This window comes from Dermochelys coriacea, chromosome 16 (genome assembly GCF_009764565.3).
Source record: "Dermochelys coriacea isolate rDerCor1 chromosome 16, rDerCor1.pri.v4, whole genome shotgun sequence".
NCBI classification, from domain to species: domain Eukaryota; kingdom Metazoa; phylum Chordata; order Testudines; family Dermochelyidae; genus Dermochelys; species Dermochelys coriacea.
The window spans coordinates 14786701-14810306 of record NC_050083.1 but is presented as its reverse complement, the minus strand read 5'-3'; the positions used below and the strand labels follow the sequence as shown (position 1 = coordinate 14810306).

The 23606-nt window shown below is 47.2% G+C and overlaps 2 protein-coding genes across 4 annotated transcripts in view; both read right to left on the bottom strand.

The window, feature by feature from the left end:
- The window catches only part of ABL1 (ABL proto-oncogene 1, non-receptor tyrosine kinase), a 127185-nt gene extending 120458 nt beyond the window's left edge, over window positions 1-6727 (bottom strand). Inside the window, exons 1-2 of one of the 3 annotated variants that reach the window (XM_043498620.1) lie at window positions 4916-5053; window positions 3507-3610 (exon numbers count right to left, since the gene is read on the bottom strand). In XM_043498620.1, coding sequence (XP_043354555.1) covers window positions 3507-3537 — 31 coding nt within the window. In that variant the 5' untranslated portion in view covers window positions 3538-3610; window positions 4916-5053. Of the gene's footprint in view, window positions 1-3506; window positions 3611-4915 lie in introns of all 3 variants that reach the window. The other 2 variants (XM_038374548.2, XM_043498619.1) reach the window with 2 other exon arrangements.
- A 4807-nt stretch (window positions 6728-11534) lies between these two features.
- EXOSC2 (exosome component 2) lies at window positions 11535-21094 on the bottom strand. Its single transcript, XM_038374953.2, has 9 exons — window positions 20844-21094; window positions 19486-19587; window positions 18853-18898; window positions 18073-18162; window positions 17119-17184; window positions 15876-15944; window positions 14841-15017; window positions 13527-13655; window positions 11535-12453 (listed from the first exon to the last, which is right to left on the bottom strand). Exons 1-9 carry the CDS (start codon window positions 20966-20968, stop codon window positions 12373-12375), a joined length of 885 nt encoding a protein of 294 aa, XP_038230881.1. The 5' UTR covers window positions 20969-21094; the 3' UTR covers window positions 11535-12372.
- Between the last annotated feature and the right edge of the window lie 2512 nt (window positions 21095-23606).

Below are 23606 nucleotides of genomic sequence, written 5' to 3'. Positions count from 1 at the left end.
CAGAAGAGAAAGTCCCATATTCAGGGCTCCTTTGGGAAGTTCCCCACCATCAACTCCCCCGCCCTTTAGTTTCAATTACTTTCCAAATGAGCCTTGCAGCAAAAGAGGCTCATGCAGCACAACCATGCATGGTCACTTCACAGCGGGACTTTCCCAATAGCAGTTGGAAATCAACTACTATCTCACAAGTCTAGTAGGTTTCAAACTGCCGTTAAGTAGACTTTAAGCTACATAAGAGTGTGGAAGTCTTCTACTTGCATGAACAGGAAAACATGGGAGTCCCATAGCACCTGGTCAATGTAAGTTTCTGGGCAAGGTGTAAAGATACCAACAAAAATGAAGTCTCTCTTTGTATCCTAGCATTTATCAATAAAGAGCGTGTAACTTTAGTGTTTGGAAAAAAAACAAGGGAATTAAATCCAAAAATATATACTAATTTAAATTATTAATAATCTTAACTACACTCAAGTCAAACAACGCAAAAGCTAAAGTTCTCTTAATAAGGTTAAGTTCCATCCATCATACATATGGATTTTTTTTTTTTTATTACTAACCCAAATGTATACTTTAACATTCAGTGGGCCTAGTTCCACCCTCCGATATGCACTCACACTTCAGGTCATTTGAAAAGGAGCTGAGCAGCTGCAGACCAAGGGTAAATGAAGGCTCCATGAGTGCAAAAAGGGCAAGTTAAGGTTATTATGAGAACTTCAATTTTGCGTTTCTTGACATGAGTGCTTTAGAATTCCATTAACTGTAATTTGTATTTAATATAATATGGTTGTATTATTATGTACAACTGTCTTACAATACTAAATAAACCACGTGTCGTTCCATTTTGTACAAAATGCTGCATGCCTCTTAAGAAAAGCTCATTCCTCTAAGAGAGAGCAGACATGGATTGTACACTCTTCAGGGCAGTGACCCTGGACTCAGTCCTCAGCTGAAAGAAGCATGGGCTCAGCACATGAGGAGGAGAGGTACAGGTAGCCTTTCCACTTCCCCTAACCCTAGCCTGGCCAGGAACTGAAGCAGCCCGTGGTGCAAGTTAAAGTACTCCAAGGTATACTGTAACTGGCTTGGAACTGCCCTCCCTTAGAAGCCATTATGCTGGTGAGGATCACAATGAACTCCAACCCACAAAACAGCTCCAATATCGGGGCAGGAAGGGAAGAAGGAAGGGTCAGAAGCTCTGATGGCTGTACACCAGCTGAGGATTCCCCCATGGTGGGGAAAGCTTCAACTGCTCATTTAGGAGAGATTTAAGGCCCCTTTGCACCACTCCAGTAGAACAGATGGACATTAGTGGGGCCAAAGGTCTGATGACTTGTCTTTTTACATGTTGAGAGCATGTAGGACATTACTGGCATTATATAATGAACAATAGTTAAAAATGGAATTACTCTCATGCAGGGTGTTTTGATGTACATTGTTATCCATAATTACTTACACTTTAATCGCATTGCTAACCAACCAGCAGTACAGAACACTCAGGCATTTGAGATTTTTTTTAAACATTGCATATGGATGTGGTTGTCAGTCTTATATTAAATAGAACTTAACTCTGAAAGTGGTTCCACTGAAATCAATGGGACAGCTTATTAAATAAGGCACTACTTGATGTAAGGGTGACAGAGACCCTGTATGTAAGGTCATACATAATGTCCACTCAATGAGATTCTGTTCTCTCATGGGGACATTCTATGTATGGTACAGGTTTCAGAGTAGCAGCCGTGTTAGCCTGTATTCGCAAAAAGAAAAGGAGTACTTGTGGCACCTTAGAGACTAACAAATTTATTACAGCATAAGCTTTCGTGAGCTACAGCTCACTTCATCGGATGCATTTGGTGGAAAAAACCACCAAATGCATCCGATGAAGTGAGCTGTAGCTCACGAAAGCTTATGCTCTAATAAATTTGTTAGTCTCTAAGGTGCCACAAGTACTCCTTTTCTTTTTATGTATGGTACAGTTAAACCTATCTATGTATTTTTGCCATTAATTAATTTTTATAAACTTTCCTTCCTTGGAACTTTAACACTGATAATCATTTTAAAAAGACATAGACTGACATGGACTTTGCTAAGAGATTTATAAAAAGAATATTAAAAATTGTTCAATAGGTCACCTTTGTGCCAAGGCCAAATATAATGTTCTTTTAAACAGACATGGCTGAGGGTGACAAGCCACTCCAGCTGCTCCTCTCTCAGCTATCTACTATGACATAGGTCCCTTCTTTGAGACCTTACCTTGGGTAGCCCAGCCTTCAGTTTCTCTTTAAATATGCATTAGATTTGACAGAAAAACGAGACACCTGACTTTCTGGGGGACAAGATGGTGCACACACTATGGCAGAGAACATGCACACAATGATTTAGATCTTACAGGAAACCATGTAATGAAAATACTAAAGAGATATTACATAAAACAATTAGATTTTAAAATCCTGAAAAGAATCCCAATTTGTTTTTATACAATACGATCCACAGCAGCTTTATGAATAAAAAGTGAAATATGAATCACTCTCTGTCCATATACCAAAAAGATGGGGAACAACTGAAGCTATTTTTTTCCTCTCTACAACCTAAACAACCACACTATTTTTAAAAAATTACATATAATTAATTCCCAAGATAAGATTTTGTAGGCAAGGTTTCAGCCAGGAGCTGTTTTTATGCCAAGCCCAAAACAGGGATGAGTAACTAGAAACAGCAGCAGAGTCTTAAATTCTAGCTGCGCTACTAAGGTAAGAAGTTTTTCCTCATGTGGATAAGTGAGACTGAACTTTTGCAGTCCCCTTAACAGATGTACTAGTCTTGAGGTTCCCTTTCAAGTTGTATTCTTTTTTTAAATCAAGACACTGAGGTCTCTTGTGGACATATGGAGTATTGCCATTATAGACAATATTTTTTCTTGTAAATGTGCTGGGTTCTTCTGACCTCATGTCATCCTGACAAAAAGTTACCTTCTGTCTATTCCTGTTAAATGATCAAAAAGCAGGATTTCTGCCTTGACTCCCAGATCAAAATGCCAAACTCGGTTGGAATATTGTGTTACTTGCAGTTTAGTACTCTTTCTCTCACTCCTTTCCATCTAAGCTTGAAGCTCCGTCTAGAGCAGTGGTTCTCAAAGCCGGTTCGCCACTTGCTCAGGGAAAGCCCCTGGCCGGCAGGGCCAGTTTGTTTACCTGCCGCGTCCGCAGGTTCGGCCAATCACAGCTCCCACTGGCCGAGGTTTGCCGCTCCAGGCCAAAGGGGGCTGCGGGAAGCGGCATGGGCCGAGGGATATGCTGTCTGCTCTTCCCACAGCCCCGGAGCAGCAAACCGTGGCCAGTGGGAGCGGCAATCAGCCGAACCTGCAGACGTGGCAGGTAAACAAACCGGCAGCCCACCAGGGGCTTTCCCTGAACAAGCGGCAGACAGGCTTTGAGAATCACTGGTCTAGAGAAGCAGAGGCAACAGAGATGGGGCAGACGTGTATTTGATTAATTAAAAAAATAATAAAATACTTGGTTTGGAGTGTTTCTGCAGTGCAAACATACCACTGATACCACAGCTATCATAGGCTTATCATCCAGCTTCCCAAGAATTAGCTTCACTTTTCAAACAATCACTGCACGGACACATTGTGTGGGAAGAGGGGAGAAATACAAATCATTTTTAATCATTGATTATTTTAATATTTTAACACACTCAAGACTTCTGCAGCATCTGTCTGCAAATGATGCTAAGAATGATATTGAATTTCCTGAACACTCTGGGAAATTCAGAATGAAGACTAGTTTCACAAATTAAGTCCCCTTACAAAATAAGTGTCGGGCGCATTTATTTTAATAAACTTTTTCACCTGCTATTTAATTGTGTTCCCAGAGAAAGCAAAGCTTTCAAAGTTATCTGATGGCCAAAGATGACAAATACTGGTCTGTTTCCTGCATGAATAAAGTTACTCTGAGTTGAATAAAAATGCTAAATGACCATTGTCAGAATCATATTTTCTAGCCTAAGAAAGCAGTTAGTAGCATGTTATCTCAGGAGTTCTGAATTCAAAATAAGTGCGGGATAGAGATTTAGTAAATAACATTTCAGCAACATATTTTTCTGTCTGTCTGTCTTTTAAAGGGGAACCATAGCTTGAAATCTAATCAGTTAAAAATACATTTAACCTGCCCCTGAATCCCATTGCCCTTTTTTTGGGGGGGGGGGGGGAAGCTTTAAAAATCACATTTCTCTGTCCCCTGTTACTGGGTGCAAGGCCCACACAAACATAAGGTGACACTAAGCTCCCAGTCCTGCAAAGTGCTTCATACAGGAGAACACCTCTGCTTCCATGAGCATCATAATACAGGACTGAGGCCTCACTGGCTACGTAGGAGCACAATGAAAATGAGCATCCACAAAAGTTGTCAAATACACAAAGTAAAAAACAAAACAAAGCAGTTCTCTTTGTCTTGGGTGTTACTACTATAGTAAATACAAGTGTTTCAACAGAAGTGATATATTTCAGTTGCCCTTTAAATAGATGCAAAAAAGGTTAGTCATGACATGAAGTATAACATCCTCACTAGAGTCAATTGGTCCAAATCTTTCACATACAGAATTCAAAGGATTCAAAAATGTCTGCCCTGGATAACATTATGAAGAAGTTGCTTTCCCTGAAGTTAGCTATACAAGAATGCCCACTGGGGTTTCACAAAACTGGGAAACAGCAATCTAACCATGACAAAAATATGATTTTACCAGCTGATCATACAAGGGGGTCACCAGAAACCTTAGGGAGCAGAAGAGGGAAGACACAAAGGCCAATACCCTTCTTTTTGAAAACATTTCAAAATGTTTTCAAAACATTTCATACAATTTAACAAAACACTAATTTTCAGGCTAACTACAAATCAAACAGGGCACCAATCAAAACACCTACCATGTTCCACGAAGACATTGCAATGTGGGCCTCCATGCCTAGATGATTCTTTCTTCCCTGCTCCTTTGATAAAGTGCAGGGCAGGCAGACTTGGCCTCCTCTGGTCCCCAAGAACTTTTCCAGGCTGCTGCCCCATAAAGTAACAATAGGCAATCTTTCCCAGCACAAGAAGGGTGTGGAGATGGAGATCCCTGAACTTCCAGGTTGGCAGAGAATTTGGAAGTAAAATAATATTTTAGATGTGTGCGTTTGTTGCGTTTACTGCATCAGCAAACTGATCGCTTTAAGTAGAGTTCACTCAGGTGCACAGATTCTTTCCACACTTTAAAAACTGCAACAAGACTCTTCAGGTGGCTTTATGCAAAGCTGTGAGTTATAAGATGTTCCACTTACTTAGCAGCTACAAGTGTTACCAAAGTTTCAAGTTCTTGTCTGTAATGAGTCTTCCACTGAGTAAGTGGGAACTAGTTCACCTTACCAATAAGAAAACCACATATAGGGTCACCCAGGCAGGAAATAGTTATTCCCATTGCAATCAATGTCAGGGTTTCTTTTTTTCTCCTTTTCTTTTGCATAGCACTTAGTTAATAAAGGCCAAAAAGCCAGTGATTTGGCTTCAAGTATTCCTAAAGTCAGAGAGAGTCAAGTGTGTTAGAGTCATTTTAGATTTCCAAATAAACAAGGTGCAGACAGTTCAAAGTCTTTGGGGATCCATAATGACTTTTGAGTGAGGGGGATGTTTCAGTGGTGGAACTTGCAGTCATCCAAGCCCAACAGATTTGCCTTCTCTGATAACAGGTTTTCTGCCACTCATACCACTGCTAGCTCTCTGATGCTCTGGGTAAAGTGAAGCAAGTGATTGGGCACTTCAGGATCATTTTGGAGAAGAAGCAATAACAATCATCAAGATAACATGGGTAACGAATTACCCATCTGCACCAGCTCGCTGCTTATAAGGCAGAGAAGCCAAACCTGACTTGTTCCTTATTGCTCATGCAGGATATAGATGCCACTCTACTCAGGCCATTCGATGCTGGTGGCAGGAAAGAGGCGTTAGTCCAGTGATGCTCTCCAGGAGGAAGGTTTCTGCACAGCAGCCAGAAAAGGTCAAGCTGGGGTGACAGGGCTGGCTTCATCCCAATTGGGGAGCGTAACACTTTGAAAGGCCAGCTTGGTGAGTTATAGCAAGGCTATGGCTTCTGATCACCCCAAAGCTTGACAAGGGAGTTAGAGAGGCCAAGAACCCTAATCCCCACATGCCCTGAACGCTTCCGGGGGGGGCCAGAATAAAGGTGGGGCGGGGGGGGGGAAGAGACACGACTGCAATATGACAAGGGGTAGAAACCTCGGGGGGAGGGTGTCAAACGCCAGGCTGGGGTGGGGGAGAGGAAACAAAGAGGATGAAGCTCAGCGCTGGTGGGGGGAGAGGGGAGATCAAACGCCCGGGGAGGGGGGGGCAAGGCCTAGTCTGAGGAGGGAGGAAGCCCCTTGGGGCGGAGGGCAGGAGAGGGATTAAGCCCCAGCCTGGGGGGAGGGGACCCCAGAGGGACGGGGCAGGGCTGCCGTCTGGGGGGAGCGGGGGCACTGACGGGCTAAGGGGGCCCCCCCCCGGGGCGGCTGCGAGTTCCCGGCTCCCCCCCCCCCGGCCAGTCACATCCCCGCCCTGCCTCCGGCCAGCCGCCGCCTCTGCCTCCGGCCGCCTCGCCGCCGCCGCGGGGCTCGCACCGGCACCGGGCGGGGGGGGGGGGACGGGGGGGGTCTGCTGCCGGCTCGGTCAGAGCGAGAGGAGCCCGCGGCCCACGGCGGCCATGACGGGAACCTGCTGGCGCCCGAGCGAGGCTGCGAGGGGCGGGGCACGCAGCGGGCGGGGGCGGGGCAGAAAAGTGGGGAAGGGGGCGGGGTCAGAGGGGATAGGGCGGAACTGTAGCCAAGTGTCTGACAGTCCCCACCGCAGCTTGGGGAGGGGGTGGGGGGGTGTCTAGTGGGAGTGACCCCCCCCCCCCACACACACACACACCCACCCTTACCACTCCTCTGTGACCTGGAGCGAGTCAAGTCAGTTACACTATCCCCTGCCTCTGTTTCCCCACCTGGAGAATAAGGAGAATACCACTTCCCTCCTTCCCCCGTTCCGCCGGCTGGTGGGATTAGATTGTAAAACGTGTGGGGGCAAGGGTGGGCTTTTGCTACGTGCTCACGCAGCGCCCCGCTCCCTGGTGGGCTCCCGCTTGCCAGACACCTCCACGCAGACCCTGCTCTGAGCCGGCCTCTCTGACCCCGTACGTACCAGGGTGGGCGCCCTGGAGGAGAGTCCTTTACCACATTGCGGGATGTGCCCACTGAGATATTTGCAAGGCTGGGGGCCTGATCCTGCCAGGTGCACCCAGCAGTTGTTGGTGCTGCTGCTCTCAGAGAATACTTGGCACTGCACAGGATCAGGCCCACTGAGAGGGAATGCCCACAATGAACCTAATTACATAAGCAGTAATGATCATTTATTTTCATTGGCGCCCACTGTTCTTTATGTCTGCTCACTCAATGCTGTTCGTGTCTGCTCCTCCCGGCAACTCCACTCCTCCTGCTAATGCTCACTCAGACTGTTCCCCCGGCTGGATCTCTCACCTGACCCATTGTACACACTGGCTCACTACTCTCTCAAAGGACTTGTCTACATGGGGAAATTGACCAGAATAACTATTGCAGAATAAACTATTCCAGAAGAACTCCCCATGTGAACGCTGTTATGCTGGAAAAAGATTGCCTTCTTCTGATTTAGCATAATCCATTTTGGAAGTGGATTAACTAAACCAGGAAAAGGAGTCCTATATTTCAAGGAAAAGAGCGTCCATAAAGGGAGTTACTCCAGAATAGCTATCATGCTTTAAATTCACCCCCTACTTTATTCCAGGACAACTTCCCTGTGTAGACAAGCCATATATGTCATCTTCTCCCATTAGGTTACAACTGACTCTGTAAAATGCTATGTGGTTGTTTAGGAATTAACCCCATCTATGTTGTCTACCATGTACCAACAACTTCCATTGTATCCCACCACATTCTACCCATTGTTCCCTGTAATTCTGTCTTGGGCATCTGGCAACATGAGCTTTCCTCTCTTGACTTAGAGATGTCAGTGAAGCCCTGCATGGAATTATTTCTCTTATGTCACTGCTGCTTATTTGCTCTTCTGACAGATGGGCTGCAAGCTTGATATTTCTTTTCCAAAAGCACAAGTTCAGGAACCTGGCAGCATTCTCTGAATACAGCCATCCAGCTGACCCCCCTGAGCCAATCTGTTTTTCAGCGCTGTTTGCAGAGTCTATAAATCCTGTTGTTGGCTATATCAGCCATTTAGACTATTAACTCCTTGGGGCAGGGACTGATCCATCTCTGTTTCAGAGAGGGACAAGCACGGCAACCATGCTTAAAGATTGCCAAGTCCCTGAAACAATCAGCTCCAAGTTTTAAACTCTTTGCCCATCCCCAGGATAGCTGACAGGGCAGGCTCATGAGAAGACAGTGATGGATCCTCTTCTCACAAAAGCTTGGATTTTCAATTGTGCCTAAGGAAGTTAGGTACCCAATTTTAATGGGAGTTGGGCACCTAACAGCCTCAGACTCCTTTGAAAATCCCAGCCTAGGCTCATCTCCCTCTCAGTGCAAGTTATGGGGAAGGGCAGGAATCAAAAGCGGCCTACTCAGATAAGAGAACATGTCAGTTCAGAAATTGAATAGACTATATGAACCCCAGAAATGCCTTCAGGGTTTAGTTGTCAGAGTAGCAGCCGTGTTAGTCTGTATTTGCAAAAAGAAAAGGAGGACTTGTGGCTTAGAGACTAACAAATTTATTTGAGCATAAGCTTTCGTGAGCTACAGCTCACTTCATCGGATGGTTTGCTGCACGAGCAGGAATTGCATAGACCACTGGAGATCTCTAGTGGCCATTTAGAAAAATATCAGATTCCATTTCTTAGAACACATGAAAGGAAATAGCCCCTTACCCGTGCTGATGCTTCTGTTCAGAGGCCCCTGCCCAGCAGGACCAGTGGGTGTTAGTTACTTGGCTTCACAGTAATTGATATGTTCACACACCTTCACCTGTTTGACACGTCCAAGGAATCTAACTAAGAGCTGGAAACTTCCTCTGCTAAAACCAAAAGGAAACAAAAAGCTCAGATCTGAAACAGATGGGCTGGATTTTTAACTAACTTCTCACCCATCTCCGGCTGCAGATCCATGCATATCAACCCATGTGACCTACATAGACATGTGAGAGGGAGATGGGGCTGGTGAAAGACAAACTGGGGCATGGAAGGCGGTCTTATAACAGAAGCGCCCTACAGGCAAAGACATTGCGCGTTTTCTGTTAGATAGATAGATGCCCTTCCTTGTTCTTCCTCTGAAAATTGAGCCTGAACACGGGCCATTTTGATTAGAGATCCACTCAAGAAGAGGCACCACATGCTCCTTGCTTCCTCCATTCCTGAACCTGAGCTGCTGGTGACAAGAGGAGGTCCCATGGTTACAGTAGAGCGCTAGGAGGAAAGATAGTCCTGGGTCTAAATCCAAGCCAAGCAACTCAGTCTTCACTGGCACTAATCTCATTTGGAAATTGGTTTCTCTCACATCTTTCAACCATATTAGCTAAACCACTTTCAAGAAAGGTTTAAGCCCATCTGCACTCCCCCTTCCTCCAAGAACTATTACAGGGTTGTAGTGTGAGGCTGCCAGAGGTCCAAAAATATGGCAATATTTTAAATTCACATAGCAATTTCCAATCAAGCCATTTCTGGATGTCAGCTGACAAAACCCTCCTGGGAGGCAGCGAAGAGCAATAATTTCATCCCTCAGCCCACTTTTAAACCAGGTTAAGGTGCTGAACATGGTTTAAAGCCAGAGAGAGTAGTTAAGAATACAGGGTAGAATATGGGTAATTCACCTGGCCGCCTTTTGCCCAAGTCAATCCCCTTGGAAAGCAGGAACCATTGCAGAATACTGTCTTGCTACTTATATTGCTCCATACCCAATAGCATTTAAAAGCTACATACTAAAGCTGGGCAAAAATCTCCAAATTCCCCCTCTCCAGCAACAAACAAATGCTGCTAACCAATTCTAACATGTACAGGGTAACAGTGAAAGGACACTCCTGTAGTTAAGTCTTCTTGGGTTGTTTTCCTCCATGAAAACTTGAATGGCCGAGGTGCCTGCATCATTCACAGGCTGCAGCTTTTAAGCAGAAAAGGAGTACTTGTGGCACCTTAGAGACTAACAAAATTATTTGAGCATCAAATAAATTTGTTAGTCTCCAAGGTGCCACAAGTACTCCTTTTCTTTTTGCAAATACAGACTAACACGGCTGCTACTCTGAAACCAGCTTTTAAGGAGGTAATCTATCCAGAGTTTTCCTCCCAACTTGATGATGTATTTGTCGCAGTGTTTAGTAGGAAATGTTCTCAAACCTCAGATGCAGATAGCAGCTCTGGTCACTCAAGGTTCGTGGGCCTTGCTGCGTGGAGTGCATTACATGGAACATGCAAAATACTCATTTAACAGCTGGAAAATGCAATATAAAGCTTAGTGCAGCAGGCTGAACTTATGCAAACTTGAGTGGAAACTGCCACCTAGTGCTTAGTCAAAGGCAACTGCAGGGGGCAACACGAAGGAGATGGAAGGCAAATTGAGGCATATTTCTGGTTCCCATGGAAAGTCTTGGAGCAAAGGCTCCTGCAGGAAAGGGCTGAGCTGCGGATTTTCAATATCAGTATTAGATTAAATGACAAACAGGACAAGTTTCTTGGTTCTATCAATGGGCCCATCGCAGCCAGAATCTCCAAGCACTTTACAAGCCAATTAATTCAGTCTCTGACCCCCCTTATGAAACCAGGCATCATCCCCACTTTACAGACAGAGAAACCTGAGGCAGAGAAATAGCAGACCGTGGTTGAGCCGGAACCAGAACTTGAGTTCTGACTCAACGTACCCTGCTCTACCCACTAACCTCACACTCTCCTGAGGAACCCAGGGAGGGACCCACATTTTAAGGGGTGAGGAGTCCTCCTTAGGACGGCCCGGATGGTCCTGACCTAATTCCCCAGGGATCTTTCAGGAAAGCAACTATTGTATAGGAGCCACTGGAAGCAAGGCCACGCTGAACTAGGGTGACTGGACAGCAAGTATGAAAAATCAGGACGGGGGTAGAGGGCAATAGGCACCTATATATCACAAAGCCCCAAATATCCGGATTGTCCCTATAAAATTGGAACATCTGGTCACCCTAAACCGAGCACACGAACAACGCACAGGAGCACCATGCAGGGCAAGATGTCCCATGGAGGGAGGTTGGCAAAGTCTTGATGGAGAGTGGGTGCGGAGAAGAGGGACAGGCAGCCAGCAATACCTTAGCAAGGGATGCTTCAGCCACTTCTGCAGAGGCAGGATGAAGAGATGGGACCCAGCAGGATGTAGTACAGCCACTGACGTCCTTGTACAGGAAGGACTTGACCTAAGAGTGGTTCCTTAGTGAGACCCACTTCATCACAGTGGGACACAAGCTCATCCAAACAAACGACTCACAGATTCTCTCTCAAAAAGCTTTCTTTATTGAAGATTTAAAAAAAAAAAAAAACATCTAGTAGGAAACAACAGCTAAATCGTTCACAACCAGAGCTCACAGCATCAGATTTACAAAATAAAATGCTTGGGATCATCTCTTTCATGCAGGGGTTGGGAAGACGCCTTTTGCTCTGGAGGATCAAGGCACCTTGCCTGACTACTACCTATGGGCACTCAATACACAGTGAGATGGCCACCTGGCACCAGCAGGTCTTTGTACCATTCTGTACGCTATATTCTAAGCGCAGAAAATGCAAGAACTGAACATCCAAATCCAGTGTGTGTTTGGAAGGGGGCAGAGAGATCCACATAGCACGCTAACAGAACCATTCACAGGCTCGGCGACGAGTCCTGTCCTTTGGAGATGGGTAGCTGTAATGTGGGTCTTGAGGGGAAAAATGTGTCTCTTGAATAAAGGACACATTGGTAGAACTCGTATCTCTGTCACGATCAACCGCTGCTAGGACTGGTTACGTGATCCTTGGGGGACGGCATCGGGGGGAGGAGGAGGGGGACAACATAAGGCAAAACAAAATACATTGTTTCCTCTGTCCTCTAACAATGTGGACCACATTACACTTAATAACACTTTAAAAGCACATTGCCCACCATGGCAACTAGTCTAGCAAGCTACATCCCAGTGGCAGCCGCTCTTCACAAAGACCATATGTCCAGTCTGCAGGGGTTTACATTGCCCTACAAGCCAAAAGGAATCCTGGAAGTGAGACAGGGAGAGTCAGGTATTTTCTGAGCTCTGGAAAGACAGTTAGGGGACTGGGACAATGCAGGAAGTTGGAGAGTCAATGCTGCTTTGGTGGGATTCCAAGCTGCCATCTCTCTCTCTCTCATCCCTCTAGTTCCAACAGCCTCTGCCGGGTCTCCAGCACAATCTCCTGCATCACCTCTGGTTTGAGAATGTCCTTGATCTGCAGTGAAACGGAGAAGGGCAACGTTTGCAGTTGTGACCCCGGCACATGAAGTGGACGAGGCCATGCCAGGTACACAGGGCAATGAACTGCAGGCAAGTGTTAATGCAGCATATGGAAACACCAGGGGCTGTGGGCCAAGCAGACTCTACTGGCAACAATCACGACAGATGCCCCAAGTCCTGACAGCAAACTAACCCAAGGGCATGAGAGGGGAACTGAGTGAGTCTTGCCTGGTCTGTCAGGGATGGTCTAGATAATATTTAGTCCTGCCACAAGTTCAGGCAACTAAACTAGAAGACCTCTCAAGGTCCCTTCCAGGCCTACGATTCTATACTTACTGAGCTGAGGGTACAGAGACACCACAGCCCTTCTTAAATCATGCGCTTCGGTACTTAAGAGGGAGCATTATATTGGAGGTGGAGCTTGACTGCATGTCCCATCGTGCCGGGAGGCTGACACCGGACACGAAAGCAGGAGACATTTTAAATCTGTCTGTTTGCGGAGGATAGGAGAACAACGAAGGCTTGTTGATGGGTCTCTGTGATAGCATATGGCATTAAAATCATTAACAAATCGTGGGGCAGAAGGGTGTTGACTGCACCATATCCAGCTACAGAAAGTCCAGCACCAGGACCTTCCAGCATCGGAAGGGGATGTGCATATGGGAGAGAGAAGACAAAACTCTGACCTTCTAGTCCATTGTATGTGAGACACCTTCTCCTCACCTCACCCTACCCTGGTGCAATTCCAAACCCAATAGGTTTGACGGGGATCAGACAGGAAGGGGCTGTTCTTTCACGGAGGGAAGAAACCTTGTCGTTGCTAGTGAAGGAGATAGTTGTTTCTATAGAGCCCAAGTTGCACATTACCAGATATAGGGATTTTCAACCCATCCCTATCCACAGCCATCTGCTTCACGCTGTGACAGAGGACATCATATTGCCACTTATGACGAGGATCTTCTGGGTGGATCCCAGGCAGCGATGGCATGCACTATCCTACTGGCTTTGGGGTAAAGTGGTGTGGCCCGTGCAGCAGGGAGGGAAGAAAGCAGCAACTGGACTCAGTACCTGATGGGGGTGGGAGGCCTCGTAGCAATACACAATGCTGGTGTCGTAGAGCATCAGCTTCTGAGCAACCAGAGCCAGGATGCAGTTCCGGAGTCGTGAGATTACCTCCCGGTCATGTAAGGAGATTGGCTGAGAGGGAAGCAAGGACAAAAGGGGAAAACATGGAATGTGAGAAAGGGATGAATTTGCAAGGAAGTACTGGAGGTCTAGGACAACACAAGTGTCACTCCAAACCGAAAACCACATCCAGTAACTTGTATCATCTACGTAATGCAGCTTCTGTCCCTGAAAGTGAATTCAAATGTCTAAGGAGGCAGGGGAACTAGTGATTAGAGCAAGGACTGGGAGCCGGGAATCTTGGGCTCTTTCCACACTGCCAGGTAAGGAATGGGGTCTATCAGTTCTGGTCAACAGCTACTCACTGCCCATGATATGGCTCCACTGTAAAAGAAGCCTGGATGTTCAGACAGACAACTCTTTGTCTGAAGGTTCTCCCAATTACCCATGTGTACCTCCCTCCACTTCCCCACCTAAAATTCCATGTCTCGGGCAATGTTCTAACGTCCAAAAGCTGAACCGCAGCTTTTTGTAGCCCATTGATGCTGTTCTTTAAATTGGCTGAGTGCGCCATGCCTGCAGCACACACCGGAGGGACAAGAGAGATCAGGACCAAGCGCCCCGGGCGCCCCGCACGGCAGCACAGACTATCACCCTGAAGCTACGCAGCTGTGTCTGTGCAAGGAAAAGTCCCTGGCAATCTCCCCACACAAGCCAACTCACTCCACACAAGCAGTGCTAATGGAACAGTCCATCATTTCAGCTAGGATGCATGCAGTTTACTGTCAATATTAAAGGGCTAGGAATTCGGCTAGCAGTTCACTGTGCGTTAGATACGTGAACAAATCACGGGGGTGCTGACTGAGCCAGCTGTGGTGGTTCCCAGAGACCTGCCTGCTCCCATGGTGGTGGCTTCCTTCCTTGTTTCCTACTGCTAATTCACACTAGAAGACAGCTACAGATATAAATATTTCCTTCATGTGTTCCACATAAGCAACTAGTCGTGTCCCCAGGACATTCCGCGATTGTGAACAAGAGGGGAGATGCTGCGGTGACAATCTCTTTATTCAGGCGTGGGACATGCTATGAAATGTGTGTGAGCCCTTAGGTTAGCACTTTCCCTGGACACGGGTTCTCTTTACCATAGATACCAGGGTCCTGTTTCTTGGTGCCAGGCTATTGAAATACAGCTTGATAATGAGGCCTTTTGACGAGCAACTAACCAACCCAACCACCACTGAAGCACTGTTTTCTCACCTCCAAATTGGTGACAAAGCCCCCTGCCTCTTCATCCTTCTGCTCGGGCGTTGGATAGATCCAGATGAAGCCGTTGTTGCCAAGGATCACAGAAGCGCCGCAGGGCAGATCATGGAAGTGAGTCTTCTGGCGTTTCACGAGGGAGGGAGAGACCTGAACGAGCACACCCTGGCCAAGCTGAAGAGGAGAGCATGACACTTAACAAGAGAGGGGTGTGGTCTGACCACTGACACCAACTCCATTGGTGCTCTGGGAGCCAGTCAACTTCAACTCGGTGCTTCGCTGTCCCCGTCTGGGAAATGGGGATATCAACCCTGCCTGCCTCCACCGTGCTGGGAGGATTAACTAGTGCCCAGGCAGCTCTTTGAAGACAAAGTCTACGGAAGCGTTCAGTGAGAGATGTACTAATATCGTGATCATACCAACATCCCATCCAGGCAAAGAGTGAGAGAGGCTCCATTTAGCGGCACATTTGATCCAGTCGCCGTCCCTCACCCTTTGTACAGTAATCCCGCTCCGCGCTCAGCTTTGAAGTGCTAATATCCCGGGTCTGATAACCCTGAACTGCAGTCTAATTACAAATGGCCCATTGGCTTATTTCAACATACAAGACCAGAGACAAATGCCAAGCACATAAAGCCCCCAAGTCCTGGGGCAACAGAGAGAAGGAAAAGGCACAGGCAGTTCTGGGCAGGAAGAGCTATCAGGAAGTTTCAGCCAAGAGCGATTTCTCCCCAGGGTTCTGATACCCAGAAGAGGTTCACCATCTGTAACTGCTGATAGGGAGGGCTAAAGGGCAAATGGACAAGATTCATTTCACACCGGGGGACTCTGCATTTTATTTCACTTTGGGCCCCGGTCCCTTCATCTTCCCAGCCTGCAGATACAAGTTAGTAACAAAATCTTGTTCTTATCTAGAACCCTTCATGTTGAAGGACCCCGCACTCGGGAGCCAACTCTGTTCTCAGTTACACTGGGGTACAGCCAAACAAATTCCAGGGACAAGGAAAAGTAGCAGTCTGCTCGGTACCTCACCTTCCCGTATTTCAGACTCCGTGTGTGCAGTGATACAGCCCCATCAGAAAATACTGCCTGGACTTCCGCCTGGCAGTGCTGCTTAAGGAAAAGAGAAGTCTGCCTCCAACCAGCCCCACTAGACCTTCATTCCCCCACCTCCCATCGCTCCCGCTGGGCAACCTGCAAATGAGATATTCAGGTGGAGTTTCCCTTTATCCCATAGTTCTCCACCAATCCCCAAACACTGCTGTCTGATGGTACTTTCCTGGTCATTTCAGGGCAGCCTAGGGGACTCAAAGCTCAGTCTTTATTCTCAGCCTGGTAGCCTCACAAAGGACCATGCAATACACGCTCTGGAGTGACAAAAGTGGCATATCTTGGCATCCAACACAACACAGGCCCACAAGCCCACGTCCGTCCCCCAGCTAGCACACCAACAATTAGTCCTTGGGAAGTGGGGAGGGAGGGCAAATGTGCAGAAGAAGCAAACTGGAGGTGAAGGATTTGGGGAACAGCATCCAGACTGGCAGTAAGACCAGCCTGATAAGCCTGGGAGACCACCAGATGAAACAGATTAGAGAGCAGGTGTTCTCAACCTGGGGGTTGGGACCCTTCAGGGGGTTGTGAGGTTATTATATGGGGGGGGTCGCGAGCTGTCAACCTCCACCCCAAGCCCTGCTTGCCTCCAGCACTTATAATGGTGTTAAATATATAAAAAAGTGTGCTTAATTTATTTGGGGGGGTCGCACTCAAAGGCTTGCTATGTGAAAGGGGTCACCAGTAAAAATGTTTGAGACCCACTGTTACAGAGTCTAAGACTGAGTGTCTCTTACGATGGTCAGCAGATGATCTCTGCCTTCAGGGATGGTGTGTACATGTTGTTTCCCTCCAGCAGCCATCCTAGGACAGATGCTTCCTTCAAGCAAGCATCCCAGAACAGGATTAGAGCCTCATGGAGGCTGTCCAGTGCTCCTGACCATGATACACCTACTGTTTATGCAAAAATGGGACCTAAAGCCAGACAGAACTGGGGAGGTGGAAAAATGTCAGGTGGAAACAAAGGGGAGTTTAACACCCTTCATGTCCCGCCTTCCTGTCCCACCTATTTCAGTCAGCGGTGGAAGAGAGAACTCTTGGATTAGGTCACACATATGAAGAAGGAAGGCTCATGTTCTGATTAACAGAGAGGGTTAATCTGCCGGCATTCGGCTATGCACCAAAGACCCACATTCCTCCCTAAATGCAAACAAAGGAAGGATACGCTTATAAGATCCCCTTCCTGTAGATAGTCCCTCATTGCAAGCTCATCCTCCGCTGATCTCCTCCTCTGAAAAGTACAAAGGGAGGAAAAGTTATGTGAAAAAGTAACTGATCCTCATCGATTTTAATTCCATCCACCACACAAAGTTCTGCCACCACAAGCTATGGGGCATGGCCTCCTTAGATCAGTAGGTAGAGCACCTGCCTCTTTCTATAGATCATAAAGCCTCCCAAGGGATACTCTGCTGCTGGATGCATTTTGTTTGGGTAAGGCACTGGAGAATATGCTATAGGAACAATCCTGCCTGGCCAGGATGAGGGTAGCTGACTGGGTGGGACCAATATGTCTCCTCTATCTCAAAGTACCATGATTTCCATAACCCAAAAGTGTAAAAGGTGCAACAGCTACAGGAACAGATACACGTCTACACTTCAAGCTGGGAATGGGATTCTGAGCTTGAGCAGACATACCTGTTTTAGCTATGATTGAGCTAGCATGCTAAAAATGCATCACTAGCAGTGGGAGGGGCCAGCTGGCCCGAGTACATACCTAGTGCCTCTGGCAGGCACGCACTCAAGGCTGCTGCAGCTACACACAATTTTTAGCATGCTAGCTCGATCAGGGCGAAGGTGGGTATATCTCCCCCCAGCTGGGCATTACATCTCCAGCTCCTAGTGTAGTCCTATCCACTGAGTGTATCAGTTATGTAGATGGAATGACACTTGATGGTATGAGCTGCCTTCATGCAGAAGGTCCTGGAAAGAGATACAGCAGATTAACCTGCAGACCTGCATGCATAGATGAATTAGCTGGGCACCAATGCTGCACTCGCAACAGCAACTGGAGAAAGAGATACACAGCCTCGTAGCTCATCTCAGCGCCTAGCTCCTCACATCTGCTGACGTTGAGCAGCAAGAAAGGAATCCAGCAACAAGCTACTTGGCATTCGCTCACCAGCTCCCCTCCTGGTAGGTTCATGGATGAGAGAAGCAAGACTGAATCCAGCCTGGCATTGGTCTCCACCTTCCATCGTTTCTGCTGAACCTGAGGGGGAGGTGAGAGAAATTCCTCTGTTATTCTGAAACATCAAGCATGTGCTTACCAGTGGAGCAGGACTTTTAATGGCCAGTAGAAACATAGTCCCCAGCAATCCACACCAACCAAAGAACTTCATACAGACAAACAAAGAGGAGTAAGTGACGAGATTTGTCCTGTTCTCTGTGTATGTGAATATACCCCACCCGATACAAACATCCACTAAGAACATAACAGGGGATCTCAGGCACAGATGTAGCACAGAAAATGACTTTTAACTCAATTTTTAAGACTCCAACTAAATGTTACATTAACCATGTCCCTTTAACGAAGGAGGCTGATATCATCTCCATTCTACAGATGGGCAATGACTTCCTTAACGTCACACAGCAGCTCAGCCTGGAATAGAATTCAGGATCTTAAAAAAAGAAAGATCCAATACAGTAAGATGCTGAATTCCCACAATGCCCAGTGGCAGGCCCTAAAAAGTCTGGATGCTAAGGTGCTGGGCGCACTAGAAATGTCATTGATCAGACACAGACGCACCAATTACAGTCCTTTGTTGTCACTACTAACCTGTACTTCTCACTAACACTCTTACATTTTAAATGTAGGACAAGTGTAATTCTGGTTTTAGTGTGTTATCAGGGAAAATAAGTCATTGGCAGGAAACAGTGGCCAGAATCTCCTTCGCCTTACCTCTGTGACTCTCCCAACCACAATGTCACCAACTTCCCCGTTATACCTGGGAGCAAGACAAAAAGGGAAATTGTGTTCAAGCAAACCTCTTCCCAGACTGGCTCAGACACATCGCTCGACTCAGGTACATATATCAGCAGGAGACTGATTAAAAACACAGCATTAAAAAAAAAAATTAAAAAAAAAAAATAAAGCAGGGCCAAGCTGGCAAGAGTCATAGCACTGGAGTCTGTGCAAACTGTAGCATCTGTGTTTCCAGTACTAACGTTTATTTCCAGGGATTTATAACTGGGCTCAATACAGGAGTAAGTGGATGAAATTCTCCGGCCTGTGTTACACAGGTCAGACTAAATGATCTAATGGTCCCTTCTGGTCTAACAATACATGAATAATATGGCTATGAAATCCACCAATCTGGTGTAGATGGAAGTATTGATCTGATAAAGTCTGACAATTTCTACATTCATCCCAACATCTCCCACTGTTGGACACACACTGAGACCATCTGTTGGCTTATGCCCACCCTCTCTAAAGTCGTTAAGTGGGAAACGCAGTGCTAGGAATTACACAGAAGGAATATCTTATTTCTAAATAGGTTCAGAAAATGGCTTCTGCCTCAAAGTCTGTTCTCACCTGGTTTTCAGAGCTTTGACACAGATCAGTTTGTTCACTCTCTCCACAGCGCCTGCTACAGATGCTACAAGTTTCTCATCTCCCATATACGTGCCATGGCCCCTGCCGAAAAAGAATACATCAAACATCCACACATACATCTGTCATCCCGACCACCCTGGGGCTGGCCAACCCACGTTTTCGTACCCCAGGCTTAGAACTGTCACAGAGTTATTAGGAAAGGAGTACTTGTGGCACCTCAGAGACTAAGGTGCCAAAGTACTCCTTTTCTTTTTACGGATACAGACTAACATGACTGCTACTCTGAAACCTGAGCGTTATTAGGGAAAGAGTTCCCAAGCTCCCTAGAATTAAAACAGGAAAGTGAAAGGGGGCTATTTCCCCACCACTCTAGGGCTAAGATAGGTCTCTCTACCCGGTTCCCTGTGAAGAGTCTGTGAAATAAAGATACCTGCAGGTGGTGACACAGCTGAGCCTACATCCTCATGTGCACTAGTGGTCCAGCTTTAAGTGAGACTGAAAGCCCCCTCCCCAACACTGTGGATAGGGAGAGCGACTTAGGGCCAGCTCTAAGCATGAGCCAAGCAACAGAGTGAGGGCACTGAGAAGTTAACAGCCAGATAAGAAAGGCCCACCAGATCTCACCCCACCCCTCACCAGCAAGGCGAGCTGGAGGGGAAACCAAAGCAGGGCAAGCAAGTGTTCAGGGGTCCCCTGAGTAACCACAATGATTCTTGCTTGCGGCCCCAGCCCTGAGGAGAAGCCATTTTCTGCAACTCGACTCTGGGGGTAGAAGCAGGGGCAGGGAGGAATGAGCAGCCCCCCAGAAAACATGGGATTGAAGGAGAACTCTGTTAATTCCCAGTAACCCCTGCCACTGGGATGGTGCGGAGGAAGAGACCCTATCCCAAAACCCTCGGGAAGGGGACAGGGAAGCTGCAGCATAGCCCCATTCAGTGCAGTATAAGGGACTCTGCCCCATAGCCTTAGCTGCTGGGAAGGGGGGAAAGAGAAGGCTGCCATTGGGATGCAGGGGGACAAAAGTACCCTGCCCCATAACCCACGCCCTGGGGAGGGAGGCTGGGCTGCACCCTAGCCACATGTCTGGGGGGATAAGGAGCCATAGCCCATGCCCCAGGGCTGTGCGACAGCGCCATAGCCTCCTGTTTGGTGGGATAAGGGACCTTGCCCCATAGCCCCTGCGCCGGGGGGGGGGGGGGAGGGAGAAGAAGGGGGGGAGCCTGAGCCACAGCCCCATGCCTGGGGGCCTAAAGGGACCCTGCCCCACAGCCTCAGTCTCTGAGCTGGGGGGGAAGGGCCCTACCGATGGAAGAAGAAATCTGGGGGAGGCCCCTCACCTCATGTAGCCCGTGTCTGTGGTGATCGTGTCCCCCGGAGCCACCAGGTGCTTGTCGCTCCCCTGCGCCAGGCTCTGGGCCACCAGCTTGCGGGCCACGGGCAGCCGGACCTCTACTGCCGCCATCTTAACTCCTGGCACTTTCCTTCGTAGGCTTCAGTGCCCGTCTGAACCACGCGTTCTCTCCGCCATGTCAGTTACAGGCAACCGCGTGCGTGGGAGCTGCCATCTTGGCTTAGGGCGCCGCCATCTTGGATGAGGGCCCGGCGAACCTCAGCAATGACAAGACTGGGGGAGGCCATATTGGATCCTGGCAGAGAGCGGGACTGGCCTTCACTGCGTTGGTTTCAAAGGAAGGGACAGGTGTCGAGCCATGTTTAGTGCTGGCAAGCTGCCTAGGGCTCTGGTGCCCTCCAGTGCTGGTTGTGGGGTTTAAGGCTACAGGAAAATGGCCCCCCAAGACAGGCCACATGTCAGTAATGCCCAGAGACAGTATTTCATAGTGAGCACTGCACGCCGGCCATAACAACTGTGGGCGTTCAGCGTATTCGCCCCCACATCCCCTTGGGGCCCACGGGCCCTATACGCATGGCCAGCGCTGGCACAGCGGGCAGCCACCCCCCTGCAGAACTGTGGGGAGCAGCAAATCCCCACTAAACGATGCTGCCGCAGCAGTGTTACCAACTCTCATGATTTTGTCTTGAGTCTCGTGCTAATTATTCGCAAAAAGAAAAGGAGAACTTGTGGCACCTTAGAGACTAACAAATTTATTAGAGCATAAGCTTTCGTGAGCTACTGCTCACTTCATCGGATGCATTTGGAGCTGTAGCTCACGAAAGCTTATGCTCAAATAAATTTGTTAGTCTCTAAGGTGCCACAAGTACTCCTTTTCTTTTTGCAAATACAGACTAACACGGCTGCTACTCTGAAACCTGTGCTAATTATTGTTTTCCTTAAAGCCCCAGCGCCTTCAAACCAGATCCCAAAGCACTCAACAACTCTGTCCTGCACAGGCTTCGTTTCAGCTATCCCTGAAACACCGCCTACTCTGGGGCACAGCAGCTGTTTAACAGCTCCCGGCATTGCTAAATGGGCGTCTGACTCAGTGGAGCTCAACCTATCTACCATGGCAGGCCGCACATGCAGCTCTCCATGTGTTCTGTGGGCTGCATCCACTCCCTCTATATACTACCTGTATGGCCCAGAGGAGGTCACATGGGCCTCAGCTGTGTGCTGATTGGGCCGCAAGCAGCTGGTAGGTTGAGCACCATTGGTCTGACTGAAACTGCAAGAATGTATTGTCTACACGTAGAGAGGAAAAGGAATGTAATATTAAGAAACTAATTTTTACAACTAAGAAAAATCAGCTCTTGTCATTTACCTAGTCATCCTGTCACTTAGGGATTTAAGAGAGAGATCATTCCGTGGTCATCCGCCAATGCTTCCCACTGCATTAAGCCTAAATGCAGCGCAGGCTTCCATCTGGTAAACTAAATTATCTTCTGTGAGTGGATGGTTATATCAGAGAACAGCTGTTATTGTTATTAAATATTTGCACTGTGATAGCCCCCCAAGGGTCCAATCAGCATAGGGTCGTCATAGAGCCAGGAACTGTATAAACACATAGCAGAAGAAACTGGTTCATGTTCAGAAGAACCAAATCATCATAATCCTTTCTGCCGTTCAGCTGCTGTGCTGAATTCCACAGCGTGACTTGCCTCTCACCCCACAGTGGTGTTACTCCTGACAGCCCTAGTGTTAGCGAAAAGAATCCAAAGTGAAGCTGAAGAAAGCTGTAGTGCTGTCTTGTATTAGACCTGATCCTGCAATGAGATCCACCAGTGATATCCCCATGTATCCTAAGCAATCTTCTTGCTAGTGACGTGACCATGGTGGACAGGAATTGATTAGGATAGTGGCTGTTGGAGTATCAAAAGCAGGTCTGCCCCAGAACATTGGTACTGCCTAGAACATGGTATGGTACAAACGGATCCTATTTAGGATTGCAGAGCACTAGCAAATCTTGATCTATGATATATGGATGTGTGTTTGTCTTTAAAGGCCAGGTGATTCCAGAAGGAGGTGGGGGTACTGCAGAAGTTATTTGTAATGAATGAAAATTGGGGTTCAACACCCTGTGCTTACATACATGTGAACACCATGTGTCTCTGGCTCTGTGCGTGGCTTGTGCTTAAATTGCTTTTCTCTATATTTTAAAACCATCATCTTTCAAGATACAAGGATGGTTTTTGAACATAATCCATGGGGATTGAGTGGTAAATTATGCTCTGTCCGAAACATGTGAAATACATTCTAGATGTTAAGGCCAGGAGGGACCATTATGATAATCTAGTCTGACCTCCTGCATAACAGGAGCCAGGCCTCAGAATTTCACCTGGTGATTCCTGCTTCAAGCCCATAGCGTTGGTTGAACTGGAGCATAGAAAGGCATCTAATCTTGATTTAAAGACTCCAAGTGATGGACAATGTACCACTTCCCATGAGAAACTGTTCCAATGCTTGATAATACAGTGGTTGGATCTTTTGTTTATTTCATTCAAACACAAGCTAGGATCCTGAAGACACTAAGGAAGTGAAAAGAAGCAAATTTCAATGATACTCTCTATGAGAAGCTCCACTATCCCCTTTCCAAGACCAACATTATGCTTTCCTAGAACACAAAGAGAAAGAAAACTCCCAAACAACTCACCTTCTAAATGATAAATGTTCCAAGTAATTTTTATTTAGAATACAAGAGAGAGAG